The 27,856-nt window shown below is 39.3% G+C and overlaps 3 protein-coding genes across 3 annotated transcripts; 2 read left to right on the forward strand and 1 right to left on the reverse strand.

Moving 5' to 3' along the window:
• Positions 1-711: 711 nt before the first annotated feature.
• On the reverse strand, positions 712-1,287 carry LOC110907605. Its single transcript, XM_022152561.1, has one exon. The coding sequence runs from the start codon at positions 1,285-1,287 to the stop codon at positions 712-714; it is 576 nt and encodes a 191-aa protein (XP_022008253.1).
• A 4,766-nt stretch (positions 1,288-6,053) lies between these two features.
• On the forward strand, positions 6,054-10,672 carry LOC110907606 (parthenolide synthase). The gene is made up of 2 exons (XM_022152562.1): positions 6,054-6,875; positions 10,289-10,672. The coding sequence occupies exons 1-2, from the start codon at positions 6,054-6,056 to the stop codon at positions 10,670-10,672; spliced, it is 1,206 nt and encodes a 401-aa protein (XP_022008254.1).
• A 15,180-nt stretch (positions 10,673-25,852) lies between these two features.
• LOC110904405 (parthenolide synthase) lies at positions 25,853-27,702 on the forward strand. Its single transcript, XM_022150262.2, has 2 exons — positions 25,853-26,773; positions 26,860-27,702. Exons 1-2 carry the CDS (start codon positions 25,865-25,867, stop codon positions 27,478-27,480), a joined length of 1,530 nt encoding a protein of 509 aa, XP_022005954.1. The 5' UTR covers positions 25,853-25,864; the 3' UTR covers positions 27,481-27,702.
• The last annotated feature ends 154 nt before the right edge of the window (positions 27,703-27,856 follow it).

Genomic DNA, 27,856 nt, shown 5'->3' on the forward strand with positions numbered 1-27,856 from the left:
ATTTAATAAATATTTTTTAATAATTAAAAAAGGAAAAAGTGTAAAAGTTGCCGCCTCAGTTGTATGACTCGTACAGACCTATACGAGTCGTCCAGGTTGTTAAATTACCTTTAAGCCCCCTGTTAAAGGGCTATACTGGGGACTTTCAGGGGTATATTAGTAATTTATATAAAATATTTTCAAAATTCAAATTAAAAAAAAGAATTGTTGCCGCCCCAATAGACTACACGTATAGGTCTATACGAATCGTCATTTTTCAAAAAATTCAAATTTTGATATTCAAATATTCAAAATTCAAACTTTCAAAAACCCGCTCAAATAGACGACCCGTAAAGCTCTATACGAGGCGTCTGGTGAAAGTAGAATGACTTTTTAGCCCCTGAAATAAGCCTAGATTGGGGGCATATCAGGGGCTAAATGGTCTTTTGGTCAATCATATACGACCAGTCTAGCTCTATACGAGTCGTATATTTGTATTTTGTTTATAAAAATGTTATTAACCTGTTTTAATGAATTCTAATTATAGAATAATGATAGAAATTATAATAAAAATTATAGAAATTGTAGAAAATTATAGGAATTAATACAAAAAAATACTATTAGTTACAAAGAATACTATTAATTACAAATAAATACTATTAATTACAAAAAATACTATTAATTACAAAAAAAATACTATTAATTACAAAAAAATACTATTAATTACAAAAATCATTCTTCCGTATAACTATCTATGTAATTAAGACTGGGGTTTGATCTTGGCGGAGGATTCATTATCGATGTATACCATTCTAGACGTGGCAAGTACATATCTTCCCATTGTTCCGTATGGGGTCTTCGGTGGGTCAACCATAGCCCGTGTGCTGGTGGCATAGGATAATCCCCTTCCAGCTTAACATGTATGAAGTGGTTCTCGTTAACATGTGTAAGCGTTATGAATAATGGTTGTTGATTAGCCGGAGGACTTAGTATCGGGAAGTAAGTGGAACTCGCACCCATGGTTGTCGTTAACAGGTGCACCCCGATACCGTACGTTTGTGCAATAAGAAGTCCTGCTAAGGGGAAGTCCATCCAGTGATCCTCCCCACAACCGGCCACTGAATCCCAAAGTAGGCCCTGACGATGCGTGTAAAAATAACCTTCATCCCATGCTTCAAATATTGGGAACCAGATCGATTCGTTCTGATCCATTTCTTGGACAAGGTCCCTTCGAATGAGCCCCCATGAACTCTGATCCATACCTAAGCCCACAGCCACAGACCGAAACCCACAATGACCGTCCGGCATCACATCTCGTATGCACGAGACGTACGGATGGAACACTGGCGGAATGGCAGACTTAAACCGTTCGATGATTCCCACGTACTCGTCCCCAATGATTAAAGGAAAACCGTGATCATCTCGTGTCTCTTTCTTCTTAGAACTCTTTGAACGACTTAGGCTCGCTTTGGGTTTTTGGGACCTTATAACCGACTGTTAAGAGGCCTGTGACGGAACGTACGAGCTGTGGCAAGGTTTATCGTACTTACTTTGTCGTGAACCTTCAAAGCACGTGTTTGCATCACCGAAGGAGCTTCTCCTCAATTCTTCATCTATACGAGAGGCCTCGTCCAACCTTTCTTGTACCTGCTTTGTTGTTGGTCGGCCACGAGTATTTTGTTGGACAACCGGTGGTTTCTTGGTAGATTTATTTGGAGTCAACACCGCTTTAATCTTTGACATCAGGCTTTTTTACTGAGCTGGGGGGTGCGACTCTAATTGTTGTCTAACAATATTTAGCTCTTCGACCACGTCAACGTCATCGTCTATCAATTTACAACTTTGGAAGTTAAGTTTCCGCCAGAAGACGTCTATGTCTTCGAGTTGAATCGGACGCTCTGCACGGTTAAAAACAACATTGTTTAAGTAAAATGAAAAAAGGAAATATATCACACAAGTGTTGTACGTTTAACAATTATTATCTTCACGCATGTACTTTTCTATCCTACAAGCACAGGGCAACCCATAGCTGTGCCACATTTGGCAACCACATGATGAATGAAAGCGCTCGAAGACATCTAGCTTCCTAATTGCTCTCCATGCAACAAGTCAAGGTCTGTATGGGATACTTTTCCAAGTAGGTGTTGAAACATCGGGTGTTTGTGGTGTTTCATTGTTTTTTCGATGCTTTCTCGAAAAGTCTTCCTTATTTCACCGAACTGTGTCTCAACTATATCCCGGACACAACCAACTACACGGTCCATCGAGCTCCTATCTAGGACGTATCTCTTTAAGTTGGCGTGTTGGCTCTCAACTCTGTTTGTGGTACGATTACCAAAGTTGTGCCTCTTATCAGTCCACGCAAAGACGAACATCTCCTTATTGTCTTTTAGCCACTTATCGTACACGTATTTGAAGACTCCTAAAAAGTAAAAATAATTTAATAAAATTTGCATAGGTGAGTCGTATGTTATTAGAAAAACTTACTAGAACGTTTGCACTCCACAAGTCGTTTTCGCATGTTGCGCAAGTGGTACTCGTAGATGGGTATGGATGGAGACTCAATCAATGTCCCCCAGAATGACAAAAATTTCTTCCAGTCTTCGTTTGTGAAGGCACCCTTGCAGTGCTTCATAACATTCTGTTGTATGTGCCACCTGCAAAGAAGCCTGGAGGCGTCTGGAAATACTTTAGCACACGCACCCATAAGGGCTAGGTCTCTATCCGTTAAAATCACACGTGGCTCTAGTCATTCATCCAACATTGACTTAACCCTCTCAAGCACCCACACAAAGTTATCACCCTGTTCTTTACTAACAACGGCATGCGCGATAATAAACGATTTGTTGGTAGGCGTCATACCAACAATCTGGATAAAGGGCATATTGTATATGTTTGTCTTGTACGTCGCATCGATCAGCATGACGTGGGGGAATGCACGCCACATGACTCTCGAGTCCCGATGAAGAAAGAAGATCTCTGTTACGATCTCTGTTCTGGGTTCCTCCCGTGTCTCGTAAATAAAGTCGTTGTTTATCAGCACGTTTTCTAGTGACTGCATGGGAGTCAATCCTTGTCTTTGTTCGGCTCTAATCTTCGCTACAACGTTTTGAACGTCTTTCTGAACATGAAACCTGTCGGGGTCCTGCTTCCTTATCGTTTGAAATATTTTGCGCGGCTCCATGTTTTGAGCTGTCAGCTGCTCGATCAGTTTCATTTCGCTTGGAGTAAACCTTCGCACAAACGCGTGGGCCGACAGGTCCTCACAAAGTTCGTGGTCATGTTCAATTGTTCCGTCTTTTATCTCCCAGGTTTCATACGGGTGGTTTCGGACAGCCAGCAGGTAAAACGGGCAACCGGTTTTTTTGCTTCCAGCTTTTCTAAGTGTTGCTGTACTCTGGTGCTCACCACCACGATCACATTCAAGCCATACCCTCCCGGTTCTTCCCCCGATTTTCTTTGATTGACGGGTGACAATAACGAAACCATCCGCGTTTGCTATTTCTTGTATCCATTTCTTTAGTTCATCTAAAGAGTTGAAAACCTGTAACATCGACAATAATAATAATAATAATAATAATAATAATAATAATAATAATAATAATAATAATAATAATAATAAAATATTAATAATAAAATAGTAATTTATACCTGCTTTTTTAAGTACGGACTGTCCAGGATGGGAGGTGCCTCACCACCATATCTACCATATCCACCATAACCACCATATCCTCCAACGTCCGGATTGTTTTGATGAACGTAAGGAGTGCCCGGGGAAATGAATTGCTGATGATCACCGTCTCTTCCGTATCCACCGTATCCACCATATCCACTGTCTCCTCCGTATCCACCGTCTCCTCCGTATCCACCGTCTCCTCCGTATCCACCGTCTCCTCCGTATCCACCGTCTCCTCCGTATCCACCGTTTCCTCCGTATCCACTAGCATGGTATGAGTCATCTACAGGGGCTGTTTCATCAACAGGAGGATGCTTGTTCAAATCTAGAAACGGGATGTTTTGTTTTCCTTGTATACTAGACACAACCTCCTCTTGCTCATTAGAATCGGGAACGCCAGACTCCTCCAAAATAGACAACCGTATCATCATTAGTAAATAATAAACTAAAACAACAAGTAATTAAAACATTTAAGCTAATAACTGTTACCGGAACGCTTTCGTGCCCCCAGTTTTCACTAGAATACTGTCTGAAGATATAGTTGTCGTCCCAATATGATGACATTTCAACACGCCGGGATGATAAGAACGCAAATACAAACAAAAAGAGTGTCTTTCGAATAAATACAAGAAGAAACAGAATGTGTGAATGTGAGTGTTTGTTGAATGATCGGGTGTGGACCAAGAATGCACTGTATGTTGCAATTTATGTGAGATATAGACGCCTCGTATAGCTCTTTACTCCCCGTATGCCTTTAAGTCATGTCAGACACATAGTCTCATCATAGTCAAATCAGTCAGCAAGACGCCTCATATAGACCTATACGAGGCGTCTAAGTACCCTCGTATTGGTCCCTCGTACAGGCCTAGACTCCCCGTCTGATGTGACTGATGTGACGTTGTACGAGGTGCAGAAGCTGGTCGGGAAAAGAAACCCTATACGCCTCGTATAGGTCTATACGAGGCGTCTTGAAGGGTGTGGAAATAGGCATTAAGGTGTGGGAATATGTGGACCCTTTCATTATCTCAGTTTACCCTATACTCAAAATACCCAACAAAAAAACTCCTGAGCTCATCTCACTTCCGATCATTTTTGCTCACCGAAAACAGGAAAGGATTTTAACAACTATTGCAAGCTCTAATCATTAATGAGTTATATCTTGATTTTGGTGTAAAGTTTTGCAAACCAGCAATCTGCAGGGATTGATGACACATCCTGATGCCATAAAATGATTGTCTTGGGTTGTAATTCTTGTAGAAAAGGCTGGTGATAATGCTGGCACTATGGAAGTTTTGTCATATTGGGCTTCATGTTACAAAAAAGTAGGCTTTATGTTACAAAGAAGTGTGGGAGTACAAGAAGGAAGTTGTTGACTGTGCAAAGTTACAATTACAATTTCTCCCTTTGGAATTGTTTGCCATCATTTATTTTACTATATTTGTTTCTATGTTTGATGCATAGTTATTTAGGTACAAGACACACCATTTCATTAATTAGGCACACATGTTAATTGGCATTGGTCTACGGTTTGTAACCTTATTCACTGTTGTTAAGCAAATGAACTAGAAGAACTTGGTATTTTTGTTTGGACTTTATCTTTCATGTATTATGAAAGTCTCATCAAAACCTTAAATTTCCACTAAAAGACCAAAATATTTCAATGACCAATTCAATCTGGCAAAAAAGGTGATTGGGCACGGTGAAAAGACCAACATAATTCCTGGCTCCGCCATCGTATAGGAATTTGGCATATCAAAGCTTTCTCGCATGCATAATAAGCTCACTAATATAGATGAAAATTTGAATTAAAACATATTTGTGCATGGTCTAGTGAATTATTTTGAAAGCCAAATTTGAGACGGTGGGAAGTTGGATTAGTGAATTTGTCATTCTGTCACAATTGAGCTGATCATTTCATAAAACGGCTTGTTTTGACCCATAACCAATTTTGCCAAAACATGGTCTGACCCGAACCAAAATAGTCTTTTTTTAAACGACCCTTTATAACCCAAACCTGTCGACCCATTGCCCACCCGACCCAACCCGATTGTTATGCCATACTTACTTTTTATACCAAAAAAAGTTAATTGCTACCAAAATAATCTATTTATCTCTTCTGACGGACAAACTTACACACACCTCAAATTCTATACATATGTCTCACATGTTCAATCATGCATACGTTGTGGGATCCATTCATTGTAGATAGGATATTTTCATGATTTTCCTTCATATAATCAAATACATCCAAGTCTAGCCTTCAAAATGACCATCATCAGCCAAAACCAACCATATGGGCATCTTCATGATCTTCCTTGAATGGCCACTAACAACAGTACTTGTCATCCTCTCCATCTTCTATGTATTTCTGTACACTCTAAAATCCAACAGGTCGTCCATGGCTGTCCCTAAGCTTCCTCCAGGCCCTCCAAAGCTCCCTATAATTGGAAACATGCACCAACTACTAGGTAAGCCTCGTCATGAGGCCCTCTGGCAACTTTCCAAAGAATACGGCCCCCTTATGCAAATTCAAATTGGTTTCAAACAGTTCCTTATCATCTCATCCCCTGCCATGGCCAAACAAATCTTGAAAACTCAAGATCACATCTTTTGTTCTCGTTCAATGTCCCACGCAGTCGAACGGCTTACATACAACTATCTGGACGTTGCGTTCGCCCCTCAAAATGATCACTGGAGAGAGATGCGCAAGCTTTTGGTGTCTGAGTTCTTGGGTCCTAAGAAAGCTCCTTTGTTTAACCATGTTTTGATGGCCGAGATCGAGAGCATGGTTCGTTCTATGGAGTTACTTCCATCAAACGTTGTGGTAAACTTAAACGAGTTGTTTTTAGCAATAGTAAAGGGGATGATGTGCAAGGTGGCGTTTGGTAACAACTATAGACAACAACCGCTTAAGGGTCCGTCTTGGGATGTGATGGTTAATGAAGCCCAAGGAATGTTGGGAGGATCACTTGGTGATAACTTTCCAGGTTTGTTAGGAAGATTCATTGACCAATTAAGCGGATGGAATCGTAAGATCGAGAAATGCTTTGCTAATCTTGATGCGTATATCGACACAATTATTGATGATCATCACAATCAAACCATTGCTGAAGTAAGTGACAATGACAAGGATTTTGTCCATGTTTTACTTGAGCTATCTTTGAAAGATGATCCTTCTCGCTATCGTTTGACTAAAGAAAATGTGAAAGCCCTTATAGCGGTACTTCCTTTGTTCCAAATAAGTATCTACTACTAATGTTTTTTTAAATAGTTAGATGTTTTACTCGTAAGAAGTTTATATAGTTTTAGTATTGTGCAATTCATATAATCAATGATATGGTGTAAAATGAGGAAAATTGATAAACTATTTCAGAAGTTGAACGTTACTTTTTTTAAAAAAAAAATTGACATAAAAAGATGACACTTATTGTAGTACAAAACACAATAAACAAGTTAGGCTAGTTTATCATTAAATGTCAAATACAGAAAATGACAATTATGAGGAAAAACTACAAACGCAATAAAGAAAAAGACAATTATGAGGAAAAGCTACAAACGCAATCATGTCTGATATATATATTAGTACCAGGTCCAGTTTAAGTGACCGTGATTTAAATCTTTTTGAGATTATGTTAAGTGTACACATCTCACAAACTTGAAAGAGGGGGGCCTACAACACTACTAGAAAAATTAAAATTTCTGACACCGTTTTTCGTAGGAAATGCGTCACAACTCGCGATTTTCTACGAATTTGTGACAAAATGCATATGTAGGAAAACCACTCGTAGGAAACTGGTTTCTTACGCATTTTCTACGCATTTTCCTACCTATTTCTGACAGAAAAGGGCTGTCACAAATTGCTACACATTTTCTACGCATTTTCCTACCCATTTAACGGAAGTTAATTTTTAGTTTTTGCTACACAATTGTTACGAAATTTAATTTTTTTATTTTTTCATAGTTTATGACAAATTTCTGACTACCTGTTTACTACACATTTTTGACGAATTTGTAATAAATAAAACGAAAAAAGGAAAAGGTTTTTGGCGATAGATTTTGGGTCACAAACCCATCAGTAAAAATATCTTTTGTTTAAAGAAAATGTTTTTTCTTGTTTTATTCTATTTATAAATCATCCGAGATCTGATACAAAAGCAAATAAAACTAAAAGCTATACAAATTCAATAATATTAATCATAAATTTATAAAAATTTACAAACAAAAAATGTATAAAATCTACAAACATAAAGAAAATAAAATCAACAGCCTTGAATCGACGTATAAACAAAACAACACTCGAAACAAAACTGAGTCGAACATAACCCGAATCTGATGAACCAGACTGAACCCATGTCTGACCGTAGTGACCCGAACCAATAACTGAGATGAATCAAAACAAATCTGATGTTGAACCTATATAACCTGAACATAATCATCTTCAATGTCAACTATGTCTGAATCGAACCATCGCACGTTGACCGGCCCGGAGCCCCGTCGGTCCGCCAATCATCATCATCTTCTATCCTGCTTCTCTCTCTCGTCTCTTTGCTCGTCGCCGCCGCCGCCATGGTGGCGGTGTCCCTGCCTTCCATATCCACCACCGTCGTACACACGACGAAGGGAGGTCAGAGGTGGGCGTTGATAGTGGTTGTCGACGGAAATCAGAGTCGCCGGAACTGGAACTCAGATGGAGAAGGAGCCGGCTCCATGTCAGCGTTTCAGAGGTGAAGGTTTTCTTTAGATTGAAGTTGAAGAGACAAAGGGGGGGAATCTGGTGAGTGTGTTGCTGCTCAAACTAAAAGAAATTTGTTTGTGTGGGTGAGATAGGCTGATCGAGAGAGAAAGAGAAGGGGGAAAGTAAAAGGAATTTAGGTGAGCAATATATGGACCGTAGGATTGAATATTAGGTGAGGATTGGACCGTAGGATGGTGATCCTTGTGAAGTGTAACTAAAGCATTTGATTGGCTCAATTATGTGTAAAACATTATACCTCTATTATCCTTTTCATAAGTTAGAAAATTAGAATCTATTACTTGTATTATTATTAACTAGTTAATTAATGAAAAAAAAAATATTATTATTATTATTAATATGGTGGCACATAAATTATATCCAGTTGTTTATAAATCACATTTTTCGTAAACTATATGTCATATAATTAGATTTTAAATCTTAAATTTGTTATAAACTAGTATTAAGCCCCCCGCGTTGCGGTGGGGGCGCAAAATCGTGACAAATCGATTTAGGACCCGTGCGTCACGATGAACCTATCAAACGGAAAAAAAAGGACGACCATAAAAACATTGAACCACACACGCACGTTGCATAATGTTAACTCGTAAAAGTAAAAAATCAAAATAGTTTTAGGTTAAAAGTGTAATTATATCAATTTTTTTTGAAAATCTCCCTAAGCACAGAGTACAACTACTAAATGCATCAACATGTTGCTAGTGTTCGCCTTGAAAGTTTACAACTATCCAAAACATGTTGATAATTTATAATGTATAAATATGTTTCGGCGAACAGTTTATAAAAGAACATGAACAGAGATAACGTTCGCCTTAAACACTATTTATTATCGTTCTAAAGCTTGTTTTGCGAGAAATTAAGAGCCGTAAATTACCGATTGTCACAACATTTTGATTGGCTCACGTTTTATATTTGAAAGTGATTTATTTACCACATGCCTCCATCACATTCTTTTTAGTTGAAAATTGGAATCTATGAGTTTTATTATTGTTGCATATAAATTATCAATACATTTTTGAAAGGGCATTTATATTATAATGCTAAATGATGAGCAAATAAATTTGATAGAAATGATTGAAAGGCATTAAGAGATGTATGGTAATAATAAAATATGGTAATAATAAAACTAGTTAAATATTTAAATATGGTAATAAATTTTCCATCACAAATGCGTAGCAAGTTGCTACACATTTCCTACGCAATAAATTTTCCATCACAAATGCGTAGCAAGTAGCTACAGATTTCCTACATAATAAATTTTCCATCACAAATGCGTAGCTAGTTGCTACACATTTCCTACACAATATGGTAATAAATTTTCCATCACAAATGCGTAGCAAGTTGCTACACATTTCCGACACAATAAATTTTCCATCACAAATGCGTAACAAGTTGCTACACATTTCCTACGCAATAATTAATAATAATGCTGATTAAACATTAAAATATAATCTAAGTATAATAATAAATAATTCGTAATAAATGCGTAGCAAGTTGCTACGCATTTCTGACGCAACAATTAATATTTAAATGAATTTAACATATAAATCTAATTCCAACAAATAAATAATGGTTCCGTCGGAAATGCATAGCAAGTTGCTACGCATTTCCAACACAATACTTAGAATTAGTATATTTGTCACTATTGTGTCACAAATTGCCCAAAAAAATCAAGGTCTTTTTTCCGTAGGAAATGCGTAGTAAATTTATCAGAATTTGCGACGCATTTTTTTGCGTAGGAAATTTCCGTAGCAAAATGACCACTTTTCTAGTAGTGCAATAAAATAAAAAATATAGACCAAAATTGTTACTTTTTAAGCAAGTAGTCCATAGAAAAAAATATACAGCAAATAAGAGGTAACTAATGTTTACAAGGTTTTTAGGACGTTATACTTGGAGGAGTTGATACAACTGTCGTGACGATGGTGTGGGCAATGTCCGAGATTGCTAGAAGTGGTAGAGTGATGCAGAAGTTGCAAAGAGAAATCCGAAATCACATAGGAAGAAAAGAGAAGGTAGACGAAGCGGATATCACAAAAATGACATACTTGAAGATGGTGGTGAAAGAGACGTTAAGACTACATCCACCTGCCCCATTGTTGATGCCACATGAAAGCTTAAGCCATTGCCAAATTGATGGTTATGACGTCTTACCTAGGACTATTGCTTTAATCAACGCGTGGGGGATGGGAAGAGATCCAAGGATATGGGGTGACGACGGGGGTAGCCCAAAGACAAATAAAATTATTAATATGCAAAGGGCTTAAAAGGTTGAAAGGTTCATCGGATGAAAAGCTGTATAATGAGTGAATCGAGGAACAGTAACTAGTCATGTCCACCAACTCATCTCACCAACTCACGCTCACCAACTCACAAAGTCAGAGCAGGTCTGTACAGGCACACCCTATTAACCAGGGGTCCAAAGCCTTGAACCCCAAAAGGGGAAACCCTCCATAAGCAAACAGGTTCCGCTAGTATGGTCCATACCATTTCGAGAGGTGTCTTCCACTATAAGAAGACAGCTCGAAGACACTTCCTGGACATTCCAAAAAGCAGAGATTCCTTAATCTCTTGTCATTCAAGAGTTCTTTGTCACCTCCAAATAACTCCTCATCAAATTCATCTCATTTGCTTTCTTTTCTGAATTCGAGCTAGTCTCGAAGAAAGAACTTCAAAGCAAATATCTCAATCATACTAGCGAACCTCCTTCCACGTTTTGCAAACGTGGAGGGACCCCGCGACCTGCGTTAGGCAAAACTGAACCCTTCAGCCCTTTTGCCTGACCAGCTAAGCTACCATCCTTGGTCCCGTGTTTGTTGCATCAACAAGTTGGCGCCCACCGTGGGGCTACGCCGCTATTTCTCCTCAGAAGAGACCTGGTACGTGTAGCTCCTTTCGTTCAAAATCACCATGTCAGAAAGTGGATCTCCGGGGGAGGTGAACCAGGTTCCTAACACCTCTACCCCGGGAAGTGGTCAAGCTCACACAACAGTAACAACGCCTTTTTCAACTCCGGGGAGTACACCCGAGTTCCTCACCTTTAACACACCAACCCCATCCAGATCTGGAGCTCCGTCTCCCAACGTTGGTGTGTCTGACACTCCTACACGCGTTGAACTTACCCCCGAGGGGGTCGCTAATAACTTCCTTGAGTTAAGATCACTCCTTAACCAACATGTGAACAGAGAAAGGGAAAAAGGTGTAAGGATCCGTCTCGATTACGACGAACCTGAACCAACGTTGTCTCCTGGGCCACCTCTACCACCCTTTGTTACAAGAGGTGAGGCCGGTCCCAGCAACCCTTCAAACTTTCATCCTTACCTGTCCACTATAACAAACCCCACTGTTCATCCTGTTCTTTCTTCCCAACCAACCGCTAGTGGTACTCCTCTGGGACACGAGTTAACCCTCGACCAACTCCTACAATCCCCAGTGACTAGTTGTCCCACTTCTCTGAGTACCACGTGGGAGCAAGCCCTGTCCGTACTCCCTTTAGCACGAAGTGCTGTTGCCAGCACCCCTCTTGGGGTAAGTTGCTCGGTTGGTCCTGGAAGCCTTCAAGGTTTCAATTTCGTGCCCAATGTGATGTCTCAGATGATGGCCCACTTCCCTTGGCAGCACTTCATCAATCAAGTGCTGGCCACCCAGGGAAACCAAGGCAATAATAACAACGGAGGCACGAGACCCGAAGAGGACTTGGCTAAACCTTACAAGCCAAGCAACCTTTCATGCTTTTCAAGACAGATAGCTGATTATGACTTCCAGTCAAAAATCAAAATGCCTGCCCACATCAAAACGTATGATGGGACCGAAGATCCAGAAGATCATCTTCAAATCTTCACTGGTGCTGCTCGAATAGAAAAATGGTCGAATGCTGAATGTTGCCTAATGTTCATGCAAACCCTCATTGGGTCCGCTAGAATTTGGTTCAACGACCTTCCTGCTCAAAGCATTCGAAGCTTTGATGATCTCAGCAGAGGCTTCCTGGCAAACTTCTCCCAACAAAGGAGATACGTTAAGGACGCGACTGTAATCTTCCAAATAAAACAACGAGACGATGAGAGCCTACGAGCATTCATTGAACGGTACAAGAAAGAAGGGCTAACCTACGTGGGGGCTGATGAGAAAATGAGGGTTGCCGGTTTTATGAACGCTATAACCTCTAAGTATCTCACACGAGATTTCAACAAATCTCTACCCAAAACCTTGGAAGAAGCCCTTGAAAGAGCCGAGGCTCACATCCGAGGAGAAGAAGCTGTTGATATCAAGGAACAAAGGAAAAGGGGTTCTGGTTGGCGAAGTAGTAGTCCAGCTAGAAAGAGAGGCAACTTTAACTCTTACGACAGACGCCCAAAGGGTTCAGACCCTCGAAGGGTTGAAGGGCGTAACCCTTCAAGCAGAGATAAAAACATGAGTTTCACTCCTCTCACCAAAACCCCTCAGGAGATCCTGGCAACGGAAGAGGTCAAGCAAAACTTCAGACCTCCCAGGCCTCTTCCCAAAAGTCGGAAAAACGAGAACTCCACTCAGTTCTGTGAATTCCATGAAGAAAAGGGACATCACACCAATGATTGCTTCCAACTGAAAAAGAGAATTGAAGAGGCCGTCAAGTCGGGAGAACTTGCCCACTTGGTAAAAGGAGTTCGAGACAAGATGGCTGAAAGCAAAGGTAAGGAAGTAAACATGGTGTACTCTGATGACAAGGCCCCTTACAAGAAACAACGCCTGGAAGCTTGGGAACTTCAGTGTGTCTGCTTCCCCCCAACAAAGAAGGACCCACTACCTGGCCCTCTTGTGGTCGAAGCCCTCGTGGGGACCTTACAAACATGCAAAGCATACATAGACACGGGAGCAGCCACTGAAATCATGTTCGAAAAATTCTTTAACCGATTAAGCAATGAGGAGCGTTCAAGGCTTCAACCCTCCGGGACTTCCATAAAAGGTATCGCTGATATAACCTTGAAGCCTTTGGGCCAAATAACTCTTAACGTATGTTTCAGGGAAGGTTTAAAGGAAAGGACTCGATCACTAACCTTCGTGGTTATCAATATCCCTTCCAACTATGATGTGATCATAGGGAGGCCCGGACAGTGTGCATTTTACATGGCTGTATCTGTTGGCCATGGCACTGTCAAGTTCCCCACTGAGAGAGGGATTGCAACCCTCCAACCCTCTCAGGAAGCCTACCTGATCGAAGGAGAAAGTCCCGATGACGAGAAAGACAAGCAGGGGTTAGTCATCAACCCTAAGTACCCCGAACAGCGGATAAGGGTCAACCCCAACCTTTCTCAAGAAACTCTTTCATACCTTGAAAAGCTGCTAAAACACCACAGCGATGTATTCGCCTGGTCCCCCGAAGACATGACCGGGATTCCTCGAAGCATTGCTGAACATGAGCTAAGGATACCACCAAACGTCAAGCCAGTGGTGCAGAAGAAAAGAAGCCTGGCACCCGAAAGAAGCCTAGCAGCTTGCCAAGAGGTTGAAAAACTCGTATCAGCTGGCATTCTTCGAGAAGTTAAGTACCAGTCATGGATTGCTAATCCTGTTATGGTTCGAAAACCTGATAACTCTTGGAGAATGTGTATAGATTTCAAAGATCTTAACAAGGCTTGTCCTAAAGATTGTTACCCACTCCCAGAAATTGATCTCAAGGTTGATTCACTCACGGGATACCCGTTCAAATGCTTTCTCGATGCATACAAAGGCTATCATCAGATCCTCATGAAAAAGGAAGACGAAGAAAAGACGGCTTTCCACACCGACAAGGGCATTTTCTGCTACCAAAAAATGCCTTTTGGCCTCAAGAACGCGGGAGCCACTTACCAACGGCTCGTCGATAAAGCCTTCGAAAGCCAAATTGGAAGAAACATGGAAGCATATGTCGATGACCTGGTGATCAAAAGCAAAACGGAATACCAGATGCTTGATGACATCCAAGAAACCTTCAAGAATCTTAGAAAAATCAACATGAAGCTTAACCCTGAAAAATGTTCGTTTGGGTTTGATGAAGGAAAATTCTTGGGTCATATTGTGGGAAAGCAAAGCATCAAGGCCAACCCCAACAAAGTAAAGGCTGTTCTCGAAGCTAAACCGCCAAGAACCAAGAAGGAGGTTGAAAGCCTGAATGGGAAGCTTGCAGCCTTGAAACGTTTTACATCAAAACTGGCCGAAAGATCTCTACCATTCTACAAAACGCTCAAGAATTGTTCAGATAAGAAAGATTTCAGATGGACCGATGAGGCTGAGGAAGCTTTTAATCAAATGAAGCAGCACCTTGCTTCACTGCCAGATATCGCAGCACCGGAAACCGGGGAGCTCATATCGGTGTACCTCTCAGTCGCCGATGAAGCCATCAGTGCCGTCCTAACCATTGAAAGGGATAAGGCTCAGGTACCCGTCTATTTTTTCAGCAAAACTTTAAAACTGGCTGAAACCAAATATCCTCCCCTTGAAAAATTAGCCCTAGCCTTGGTCCAAACAGCCAGAAGGCTTAGAAGGTACTTCCAAGCACATCCTATACAAGTGGTCACTGACCAACCCGTTAAGAACGTGCTTGAAAAACCTGAAAACTCGGGAAGATTGGCAAAATGGGCAGTGGAACTAGGTGAACATAACATCACCTATGTCCCACGAAAAGCAATCAAAGCTCAGGTTTTGGCTGACTTTCTAGTAGAAATCCCAAGCCAAAAGACTGAGGAAGTAAACACCACAACCACTGAACCCTCCAACCCTGAAGCCTGGAAACTGTTCACAGACGGGGCTTCAAGCGTTGAAGGGTCAGGAGCTGGTATAATCTTAATCAACCCTGAAGGGCTAGAATTCACATATGCTCTTCGTTTCAACTTTCAGACCACCAATAACGAGGCTGAATACGAAGCACTGATTGCTGGTCTCCGGTTAGCCAAAGAAATGAAAGTCAACAAGCTTGAAGTGTTCACTGATTCACTACTAGTATCAAGCCAAGTCAATGACAGCTACGTTGCCAAAGAGCCCAACATGAGAAGGTACAAAGAAAAATCCAAGGAATTAATGAACACCTTTCAAGCATGCAACATCAAACAAATTCCAAGATCCCAAAACAAAAAGGCAGATGCCTTAAGCAAATTAGCGTCCCTCACATTCGCCCACCTCACAAAAAAGGTGTTGGTTGAAGTGTTGAAGGCTCGCTCAATTGATGAATTGGAAGTACAAGATGTGGTCACCGAGGAAGGTCCAAATTGGATGACTCCCATAAAGAAGTTCCTTCAAAACAATGAACTACCCAACGACCAAATGGAAGCTGAAAGGGTAAAGATCAAAGCAAGACAATATGTGTTGCAAGGAGAAATCCTCTATAAAAAAGGATACCTTGCACCATTACTAAGGTGTGTGGGCCCTGAACAAAGCAAACATTTGGTCAAAGAAGTGCATGAAGGAATATGTGGAGCTCATTTTGGAGCTAGATCGGTGGTTGCAAAGCTCATGAATTTGGGATATTTCTGGCCTTCAATGCATCGTGACACCGCTGAGCAACTAAAGAAATGCGATGCCTGCCAAATCCACTCACCAATACCAAAAAGTCCCAAACACGACTTGGTCCCCATAACCTCAGCATGGCCATTCCATAAATGGGGAATGGACATTGTCGGTCCATTCCCTCCAAGCAAAGGGGGAGTAAAATTCCTATTGGTAGCAATCGACTACTTCAGCAAATGGCCAGAGGTTAAACCCCTTGCCAAAATCACAGGAAAACAAGTCATAGACTTTGTTTGGGAGAATATCATATGTCGCTATGGGTTACCGGGGGTAATTGTCACCGATAATGGGAAACAATTCGCCGAGAAACCCTTCAGCCTTTGGTGCAAGGAGTACAGGATCAACCAAATCTTCAGCTCAGTGGCCTACCCGCAATCAAATGGCCAGGTTGAAAGAACCAACAGAAGTATTGTAGAGGGCATCAAGACAAGATTGGGGAGATATGAAAGTAATTGGCTGGAAGAATTGCCTAGCGTTTTATGGGCAATCAGAACGACGGAAAAAACAAGTCACAAAAAGACACCTTATAGCTTGGTATTCGGATCCGAAGCCGTAATCCCAGCTGAAATAGGAGTTGTAACCCAACGAGTTGTCAACATGGATCCCAGTGTAAACACACAAGAGACCATGTTGAACTTGCAACTCCTAGAAGAAGCCCGGGATCAAGCAGCAATACAAGAAGCCAAGTACAAACAAAGGATGGAGGCCTATTACAACAAAAAGGTCAAGAACGAAAGATTCAAGCCAGGGGACCTAGTCCTCAGAAACAATGAAGCCAGCAAAAAGGAAAACCAAGGGAAACTAGGCCCAAAATGGGAAGGTCCTTACACCATCCTCGAAGCACACAAGGGCGGATCCTATAAGCTGGCAGATTCAGAAGGCAAAAGGCTTCCAAGGCACTGGAACGGAAAAACCCTTAGAAGGTTTTATGTTTAGAAAGTTTGGTTTGTAGCAAAACAAAAACCTTTTGTAAAAGCAAATGTTGCTTGAATGAATGAAGTTACTTTATCAAACTTGTCTTTCTATCCTAATATCAGGTTGAGAACCTAGCAAAAAACTCCATGGCAAGGGCCATGTAAGGGGATGAGCTCCCAGGCCATATCGCTCAATAGGTTCAAGGGTTGAATGGACCTATATAAGGGGTGAGTTCCTAAATCAATACAACTCCATGAGACTTATCAAAGAAAAACAATAGTGTCTCATAGACAGGTTTGAACAGCCTACACCAATCGTTCCTTAAGTCTAAAAAAAAAAAAATGTACCCAATAAACAGACTTACGAAATCAAACAAATCACAACGAAATAAAAGAAAAGGATAGATACTACGTCTTGATGATAAACACTAAGGCAAAGTGACTGCAGCACTGAACCCTTTAAAGTGTAAAAAACATAAAGACAAAGTAAACAAAGACAAGGCAAGAAAATAAATACACAAGCCTACCAACCAAACACACAAACCAAATCAGAAGCTACCCAGCGTTCAACCAACAGATACTTAGCTTGAAAGGTTAAAGGCTTCAACCCGGCGGCAATCATACAAAAAAGCTTGAAGGGTTGAAACCCCACAAAACAAACCAAGCAAGTAAAATAAACAAAAACACCAAACCATCATGTCATAGTCAGAAAGGCCATGAAAGACCTTCATTAGATAGTCAAAGCAAGCCCTAGTGACTTGCAGATAAAACTAGTGTCCAACGGCCATAAAGGCAAAACATGGGGGGAGAACGCGGCTGAGTACTATCCAGAAAGATTTGAGAGTTTTGAGGTTGGATGGTCCCTTTTGGAGGGGGGCGAAGATCATGTCCAGCAATGAACACAACTCCTGTAACTGTAGAGCTTGTTTTAGCGAACCTTCTTTACTCGTTCAATTGGGAAGTTGCAGATGGAATGAAGAATGAAGATTTGAACATGCAAGAGGTAGGTTCCTTGGTTGTTCGTAAGAAATTACCACTTTGCCTTGTACCCACCAAGTATAGTCTTAGTCTGGAAGATTAGTGTTATTTTGATAGATATTTCAAGTCAGACTGTCAGTGTTATGTTTGTAAGGGCATGTGTAGTCATAAAGCCCTCAAAGGGGCGTTATGCGACATGTGGCACGCCACGTCAGCGTGTGGGCGTTATGGGGCCTTATGCATTTAAGCCCGTAGTCATAACGCCCCTACCTCATCATTACCCAATTATTTAATAAACCCTTAAATTATACATATATATGTATGTATATATCTCTGTGAGAGTGGAGAGAACACAAACCAAATGCATGGCGCCGCGAAAATTATCGCGCCACCCCCAAAAATTCGATTGATGGCGCCCCTTGTGGCGGTGTACCGGCGCTATGAGGGCATACCGCCCAATTATGCCGCCCCACTACATTCGGACTAAGCTCCTAGTTGTTGGTCCCCAGCATATGAAATAAGACATGATTTCACAATTACAGATCCAAACAAAATTTCGCTCATTCCAAAAACAGTAAAACCAAATCAACACAAAAAAAAGTCACAGGATTTGATTGAAACTGAAAAAAAGGACTCACTCCTTGAATTTGTTCAGAATGCATCCACGGAGACCACCATTTTTGATGATGTGCTCCACAACACAAAAAAAAGAGTCAAAACTCCTTGAAGTTTGTTGGGCTTGGTAATGGTTGTAGAGTACGAATTGTGGAGACATCGGTATGGTGCAACCGTGTCTTGACAGATGATACGGAGAAGGAGGTTATGGGTGCTTTATGTGGATGAACGTGGGAAGTTCTTATGTTTGGGATATAACTGTTGGTAACTGATTAAAAAAGGTGGAGAACATGGCAGGAAAAGTTGGAGTTAACTACCATTTGCAAATTTTTAACCGCACTATTTGGAAAATTTTAACCGTCCCCTTCGAAAAAAATCTTACGAATTTATAAAAATATAGTTGTAAACACAGATTTCTATTAAAATATAACCTACTTTATATAATCATTTTTAACCACTTTCACTTAACCATTTAACACAATTACTTTCATTTAACAATTTAGCCTAATAAAGAATCCATTATAATTAACCCAAGCCTAAACCCAAACCCAAACCCAAACCCAAACCCAAACTCAAACCCAATCAAATTTGAAGTAAATAAAATAACCCAACCTAACTGCCTTTCCAATTCTCAGCTCCCGCTCTCACTCTAGTCCTCCAGCGACGCAAACAGCAGCATCGACGACATCCCTTTTTCGCCGAAACCGGAATTCCAACCATTAAACCACCTGCAATCTCCGGAATCCGAAACCATATGGGTATGCTTTGTTTATTTATGTTGTTTTTTGTTGATTTATGTGGATTTTTAGGGGAAATAAAGAGGTTAAAATGGTTTGAAATTTTATGTGTTTTGATGTTTTTTGTTGAGAGACTTTAGTTAGGTGATTTTGTTATTTTAGTGTAAGGTTTGTTTGTTTAAATATTAAGTTATAAGTAATCAACAATTAAAACTAGGGCTTGAAAATTAAAATTGAAAATTATGAAGTATGGTTGATGATTGTTTAAAACTGTAAGGTAGCGTTCGTTTCATGGAATGGAATGGAATGGAATTGGAAAGCTTTTCTTTGTAAAATTGATCTTGGTTTGGGGAGGGAGGAATTTGAAATCCAATGAATTTCTTTAATCAATAAAATTTGTGACTATTTCAACATTCCATTCCATTCCTTCATTAGAGTGAAGGATTTCTAAGGAATGTTGAAATAGTCACAAATTTCATTAGAGTGAAGGATTTAAATTCCTCCCTCCCCCAACCAAGATAATTTTACAAAGAAAAACTTCCTAATTCCATTCCATTCCATTCCATGAAATGAACGCTACCTAAGTGTTTAGTGTTGTTTAAAATGGTTTTATTGTTTATATTTGATAGGAAGTTAGGAACCATGAGTAGGGAAGGTAAGGCGTGATTTCTCAAGAGGAAAGAGGTTGAATCATCTTCCGACCCGACCCGACCCGATTATATAATGTTATGATTATATAAATTTTAGTTTGATGGTCTTTTGTTTTACATGACCCGATCCGACCCGCTATGAACCGATTTTTTTATTATATAGCTAGGGGTCTAAATCTTTAAAAATATTCCACGCCTCAGTGAAAAAATTCCTAGGTCCTGATCATTCCTGCAACAAATCGGGATGCATTTAGGAATGCATTCTCACGTATCTTTTTAGAACCTTTACTGCTATTAATCATCTATATCCACGGTAAACCCACCTTAGAGAGGTCAACTGTCGAGGTCATGGGATGGGAACCCAATTGATTTTACAATTTAACTACAAAATATCTAATTGAACTTTTGCGTAACACTTTTAATGTTATTGTAGTGGGAAACCTTTGATTCTAATTCGAAATTGTCACGGTTTATAGTCTCAGCTCCCTATTTTATCTTTTTTTAGCTTGATCACCAGCGAGTCTGTGAAGCGAGTTGTGTCCTTTTTCCCCCTTCTTGCTTGTGGGTTTACGTGAAGATATGGGTATTAGGCTTTTTATTCCAAAAAGCCTAACAGAAATCCAAAATATGTTATTTGGGGCTTGGGGCTACTATAACTTTGAATTTTATAAAACCATGTATGTTATTGGGGTTTTATATAGGTTTTGAAACTTTTAGTTAACAAGAAATATGAAAACGCAGAACTAGTTTAGTTTAAACTCTTTAGATATGATAGTCAAGTGTACATTGTGGAAACAAAGGAACATAATAAATATTGAGAGATGTTTTTATCAATGAAGCTTGTTGCGTACTCAGATGAATGATGAATGATTATAAGAACGCTTTGAGCGTTTGTTATATCGATAAAGACCTTCTTGTCAATGTTTTAGTCGAAGATATAGTAGATTGTCTTCGAAAGATAAAAACTCGTAGGGAATAACGTCACCCTTTGATGCCCCATTTCACTCCTCCCGTTTTTTAACCACGCCACTATTCTGACGCATGCTGATGTGGCGTCCATATGTCACACAACGCCCCCTTCTCAAGCCCCCACTCCATAATTTGCTTCTATGTATACATAGGTAGTTAAAAGCAGAGAAAGGGATTCACCAATTAAGTTCAAGTTTCTGTTCAATTTTGTTACTCAATTTCCAACAATTACAACCACTTTACACCTTAATTTATTGTTTATATTTTGTTTAATGTTTATATTTTGTAGCTTTGTGATCGACTGCAATCTTAGCATTTATTTTAATTCATTTTTTATTGTATAAGATTAATGACTCATCATGAAGAACTAAAGAATAAAAGCTACTGTACGTGAAATAAGACATGTTTTTAATGAAGTGCGTATTATTTTCTAATCCGCTGTATTTTTTATTGGTACAAAGTTTTCAATTGGTCGATTTTGGTTTGAATGTATCTAAAATCGCAGTTATGGGTTATAATCCGTTAAAAGCAGTGGAACCGAATTACATACAGTTGCACACCCCTACCTACATAGATTTTTTTTTTTTTTTGAAAGGTGTGAGTTATTCATGAATGTCAGGAGGTCTAGCATATGTTGTCTTAACCGGGTTTGCGCTAGAGAGCCCCCTCGCACAATAGATCCGTAATTTAAACCTCTCAATTAGAAACCCCTATCACCCAGACTCGAATTTGAGACTTAGAGGAGAAAACTCACTCGAACACATCATAGATGAAACTTAAATACATGTGCCAATAGAGGTAGTTATGTTTTGTGTAATTGTAACTTGAGTGGAAATGAGGCAACATAAAGTACAACTATATGAGGAAGATTTGGAATAAAATTTAGATCAATAATAAAAATAAAGTGAAAAAGGAAAACTGAAATAAAGTAATATTAATTAAAACAAGAGTTAATTGTCCGGATAGTCTATGTGGTTTCATGTTTACGTTTTGTCCTTATTTTTTGGAAATAACATGTATGCTCCATGTGGTTTGCTTGGTTGTTACTCGGATAGTCCCCTGATTAGATGGTGGTTATTTTTTCTAGTTAAGTTGATAAGAAATTACTATATTACCCTCCCTCCCCACCCACCCACTCTCTTGTCCATCCATTTTCTTCAACCTCCGATCAAAAATCCAAAGCCCGTACCCCCGATCTGGCACCACATCCACCGCCTCCTGTACCGTCACATAATCACACCCACCACCCGCACCGTCACATCCGCCTTCAACCCCACCAGAACCCCCAATGCGTCCACCGTTGATTTGATTCGGTACCCCGAGTTGTTAAGATGCTCGATGCCGTTCTTAACGGCGGTTATTCTGTTCAGATTTGTTGTGGATGAATCGAGAATCTGTTGCGCCATTGACTGAGCTTCACGGAGGGTGTTGCATGAAGTGGTTTTCTACTCTAATTTACGAGCCTGATTCAGATTTTGATTTAAATATAAACATTGATTGAATCATCAGATTAAGAGATGATGAACAGCTATGATTGAACTTTTTTAATTTGCAATTTCTCCGTGAAACATTTCACAATACACACAGGCACACATACCTAGAGTCAAGGTGAGCTTCAAAGATATGACGGGTTTTTAGATTTATTGAATTTGAATGATATTTAAAAGGGCGTTCTTAGAATTTTAGTAAGAAAGAACACTGAACAGGTTGGCGAAGGGGTAGGGTATTGTTGATTATGATGATGAAGATGATGGAGAACCTCAATAACAACGTCCGCTTGATCAATCGAGAATCTTTGGATTTTTGATCGGAGGTGGAGAAGAAAATGGATGGAGAAGAGAGTGGGTGGGTGAGAAGGGTAATATAGTCATTTCACATCAACTTAACTGAAAAAAATTAACCACCATCTAGTCAGGGGATTATTCGAGTAACAACCGAGCAAACCACAGGGAGCACACATGTTATTTCCAAAAGATGGGGACTAATCGTGAAACCAGGGACCATCCAGGCAGTTAACTCTTAAAACAATATTATAGTTTTTTAACAATTAAGAAAAATGAATAATGATCTTTTTAAGAAAAGTTTTTCAAATAAATAAGAAACGGTTTGGGATACCTCATCGCATATGTTGGTAAGACTTGCATACAATGTTTTCATGATCAGGTCAATTGTCGAACCAGTCTCCTTTCCGGTCCACTGGTAAGAACAGTTGGACCAGATTTAAGAACCAGTCTCCTTACCGGTTCATTGGTCGAACCCCCAGTTCTCCGGTTTGATCCTCGTTCCTGGTTCGGTCGACCAGCCACACTCAAAATGGTTCTGATACCCTGAACCAAACCTCCTAAGCCTACGGCCCCCAATCCGACCGACCATAGTTGATTGTATAGACACATTCAAACCATCTGTCCTACCTTTCCTTCATGGACGGCCCTGGGGGTGGGCGGGGAGGACTACTGATACAAACACCAACATAGCCCTACTTACAAAACTATTCTTATGGTTTAGATTAGTTATTAGCTCATTCGCATTAGGTTTAGACCTTTAGTGAGCCGAATACCCAATTTCGTTAAGGCCCAAGAGCAGGTTTTTTCGAACTCGAACAGGGTACATGAAATCTGAGGGCCGGCCCTGCTTTCCTTGCTCATAAACTCATGATAAGAATATGCATAAAGTATCTCCATTGCCCCAAAACACTACTCTTATGCATATGGGAATCTTCCATATTACCTCTGTATCTCATTTTCATAAACGCTCCAACTCTTAAATTGAAAGATATATTGTATGACTACCATCTGCGTCACCAAACTATAATGCAACCAGGGCCGGTCTTAGAGGGAGTAAAGTGAAGCTAGGGCTTTAGGCCTTCACTTTCTAAGGGCCTCTAGTTTTAATTTTTTATATATATTTAGATGTTAATGTTGATTGGGCTTGGGAGTCGGAGTAACAACAACAATAATTATCAGATTTAAATATATGTGGATAACCATGAATCATAATGAGCGAACTTTCAGTTCTCGTGATAATCTAGATCCGTATTTATTCTAGTTTATGTGATACATTTATTGCAAAAAAATTGCTTTATAAAACTGATGCGGGTAAGTAGTTATTGCAGCATATGTTGTTGTTGTTCAAGGAAAACCCAAAGTTAAATCCTAAAAATTTGCAGGTAAAACATATGTGTGTTTTTTATTGACAATGTTCTTTTTTTTTCATCTTTTTAATATTAATTTTGTGATGTAATAAAGGTTTGTTTTGGTGTTTGACAACTGTAAACCTGCAACAACTTCTTAGGTAAATTTGAATTCTTGTACACGTTAGTTTTTGTTCGCTTGATATATTCCTTTATGGAGAATAGCTTTGCCAAGAGGTTTGAGTTGCATGAGGTACGTTTGGTAATTTCATTCTTTTCTTAGACAATCAATCTGTTCCTTAGATTTTGTAAGTATTATTTTAATCAACTGCCAAGTAACTACACGGTTTTTTTAGGTAGTTGCAAACACAGAGCTTATCATTGTAGTATACACTTTATACATGTAAGGAGAAGAAAATAATCAATATTAATGACTAAAATTTTGGTTTATGAAATCATTTTCTTTGTAGAGTTTATTGTAAATGCAATTTGAAAAGGGCTACATTTTACAAGTTAGCTTTAGGCCTGTAAAATTGTTGAGTCGGCCCTGAATGCAACACATATTCACTGAGATTGAGATGTTTCATATATCCACCGTTGCTGTAATAACCAGTGGTCCAGTCTGTAATTGTACACCAAAAATATTGAATATGATTCACATAAATCGTCGATGAATGTGATATGGCATAGAGTATTCTCGAACATCTCCGGTCGGTTCGTTCCCGAAAATATTGTTTGCACATGAATTTCATATATTATAAAACTACGGGTTTTGAGCAATACTAATATATAACACAATAATAATATTAACTCCAGTTTTACTCTTTTATACTTTAAAAATACACGTGTTTAACCCATTTAGTTTTTATTTAATTTGACTTTCCTCAAATTACTTGCATTTTGTTAACTTTTTATCGAGAGTGAGAGATCATCGGGAAAACGTGTTTGTCAGAAAGAAAAACGTGATGATGGGGTCGCCGGAAAAATGCATTCACCGGCGATGGAGGAGATGATCGGCGGAAAGGTAAAACGACGTTTTTTCCCTCACATGGTGGGGGGGGGGGGCATGAACAAATTTAACGTTGAAAGTAGACATGGTTTAGAGTATGGACGTACTGCACAAACTTTTTTTAAAATAAAGTATGTTTTCTAACATCTTTTAAGGTAAAAGACAACAAACGAAATCGGTATAAACATAAAAGACAAAAAATGTAATTACTTTATGAAAAAAAAGAGTAAACGAGTTTTTTCTTCTCGACGCTCCGTTATAAGTTTTTGTTGAAAATAGAGTCGTATTTAAAGTTGGCTATATTTTTGGTATTGTAAGTTGTAGTGGTTCCGTGACGAACTGACCGATACCAATTTTTTGTATTATTAAAACAGATACCGGTATTCTTACTTTCCGTCGATGTAAAACACGTGTCGACATTCTTTTAAGCCTTCTTTTTTGTTATTAGTATACCAAGTGCCTGTACCACTAATAAATCAAATCGATACCAACTCCCTGCCTCATCATGCATAGGAAGAATATCCCTAGTACATATTAAAGGCTATTCTTGAATTTAAAAAAGAAAAATAGGAATAATTATGACGAATCTATTCTTGTAATCGGTCATCTTGTTTTTCCCCCAACCCAAACTAGTTATTTCAAGCATACCTGTTAGTGTTTAAGTTTTACCAGCATAATGTTTTTGAATTTAGAAATTAGAAAACAGAAATTAAAAAAGATTATATAACATGTTAAAAATGCCAAACTATTCTAAATAAATAATATATTTTTCGTACATGATTAGATTCCATATCTAAGACATTATATTTTAATAATTATCCTTACCTTACATTATAGAATCACTACTACTTCATGCAAGTCTATTGCCTCCATTATAAATAGACATAGGATGAACTTGAAATATGCATCACCAACAGCCAAACCAAACCAATATACAACATGGACATCATCACAGAATGGTCTTTTATAGCAGCACTTGTCTTCTCCATCTTTTGCACATTTGTATTCACTTACACTAGTCAAAGATTAAATAGGCCATCCAAGGCTTATAACCTTCCCCCAAGCCCTCCAAAGCTTCCGATTATCGGAAACTTGCACCAACTACTCGGTAAGCCTCGTCACGAGGCCCTTTGGCAACTTTCCAAACAATATGGTCCCCTTATGCAAATCCAAATTGGTTCAAAACAAATGCTTGTCATCTCTTCCCCACCCATGGCCAAACAAGTCCTGAAAACTCAAGATCATATTTTTTGTAATCGTCAACCTTTCCAGGCCACTAAACAACTATCTTACAACTTTGTGGACGTTGTCTTCTCGCCCCACGATGCTCACTGGAAGGAGATGCGCAAGCTGTTGGTGTCGGAGCTCATGGGTCCCAAGAGAGCTAAAGTGCTTCATCGCGTGTTGGTGACAGAGATTGAGAACGTTATTCATTCTCTATCACCAAACACAGCGGTAAACATGAACGATATGTTTTTGGATATAGTTAAGCAGATGATGTGCAAGGTGGCGTTTGGTAACAACTATAGAGAACAACCGCTTAAGGGTCCGTCTTGGGATGTGATGCTTGATGAAACAATTGATTTACTCAATGGATCCGTTAGTGATTCTTTTCCACTTTTAGGTTTTTTTATCGACCGACTTAGTGGATGGAATCGTACGCTGAATGAACGCTTTAGAAATCTTGATGCATACATCGACGCGATCATCGATGACCATCTCAAAGAAAACGTTGAAGAAATAAGTGAGGAGGACAAAGATTTCGTCCATACTTTACTTGAGATGTCTTCCAAAGAAAATGCTTCTGGATTTCGGCTGAATCATGCAGATTTAAAAGCTCTGGTGATGGTAAAATACTAAAATTCATGTTTTTTTATTTATAAATAGAGATATACTAAGTATAACATTTGGACTAATCATTAATGTAATTTCAGAACATATTTATCGCGGGGATTGATACAACAGCTTTGGTGATGTTATGGGCAATGTCCGAGATCATAAAAAATCCTAGAGTGATGAAAAAATTACAAAGTGAAATCCGAAATTACACAGGAAGAATACAAAAGGTAGAAGAAATGAATACAACAAAAATGACATACTTGAAAATGGTGGTGAAAGAGACACTAAGGTTGCACACACCTGCCCCATTGTTGATTCCACATGAAAGCTTAAGCCATACTCAAATTGATGGCTATGACATATTACCTAATACGCCGGTTATAATCAACGCTTGGGGGATAGCAAGAGACCCAAGCACGTGGGGGGAGAACGCGGCCAAGTTCTATCCAGAGAGGTTTGAAAATGTTGGTGGTGATTTTGGACCGGATGGGTTTGAGATGCTCCCGTTTGGAGGGGGGCGAAGGTCTTGCCTAGCCATGAACTCAGCTCCGACAAACGTAGAGTTTGTGATTGCAAACCTTCTTTACTGGTTTGATTGGGAACCGGCTAGCGGAACCAAGTGTGAAGACATGAACATGGAAGACTTTGGTACTATCGTTCTTGGAAAGAAAGTTCCCCTATGCCTTGTACCCACAAAGCATAAGTGGAAGAATTAATGGAGCCTAAACTCTATTAACTGCAAAACATCTATCTTTTCCTTCACAAATAAATTAAATAAAGTACCAACATACAAGCAGGTTAATTTGTATGTTTGCATGGGTTTTCAGTTTTCTTGTAATATACTCTCTAAATTCCAGAACAATCATCTGGCTTGTATCGATCCTAAAAGTGTTGGTTTTCTGTATGTTTGTCTCTATATTTCTATCCAGCCACTGTAACATATATTCATATAATTATCCACATATTTTACTTGATTCTACTCTTAAAGATATCATTTTTTTTCTTTTTCAAAAATCGTACTACAACCAAACCTTCTTTCAGTTTTGGTGTTTGTCTTTTTTCTTCTTTCAGTTTTGGTGATCTTGGGTTTCT

This window comes from Helianthus annuus, chromosome 14 (assembly GCF_002127325.2).
Source record: "Helianthus annuus cultivar XRQ/B chromosome 14, HanXRQr2.0-SUNRISE, whole genome shotgun sequence".
Classification (NCBI taxonomy): domain Eukaryota; kingdom Viridiplantae; phylum Streptophyta; class Magnoliopsida; order Asterales; family Asteraceae; genus Helianthus; species Helianthus annuus.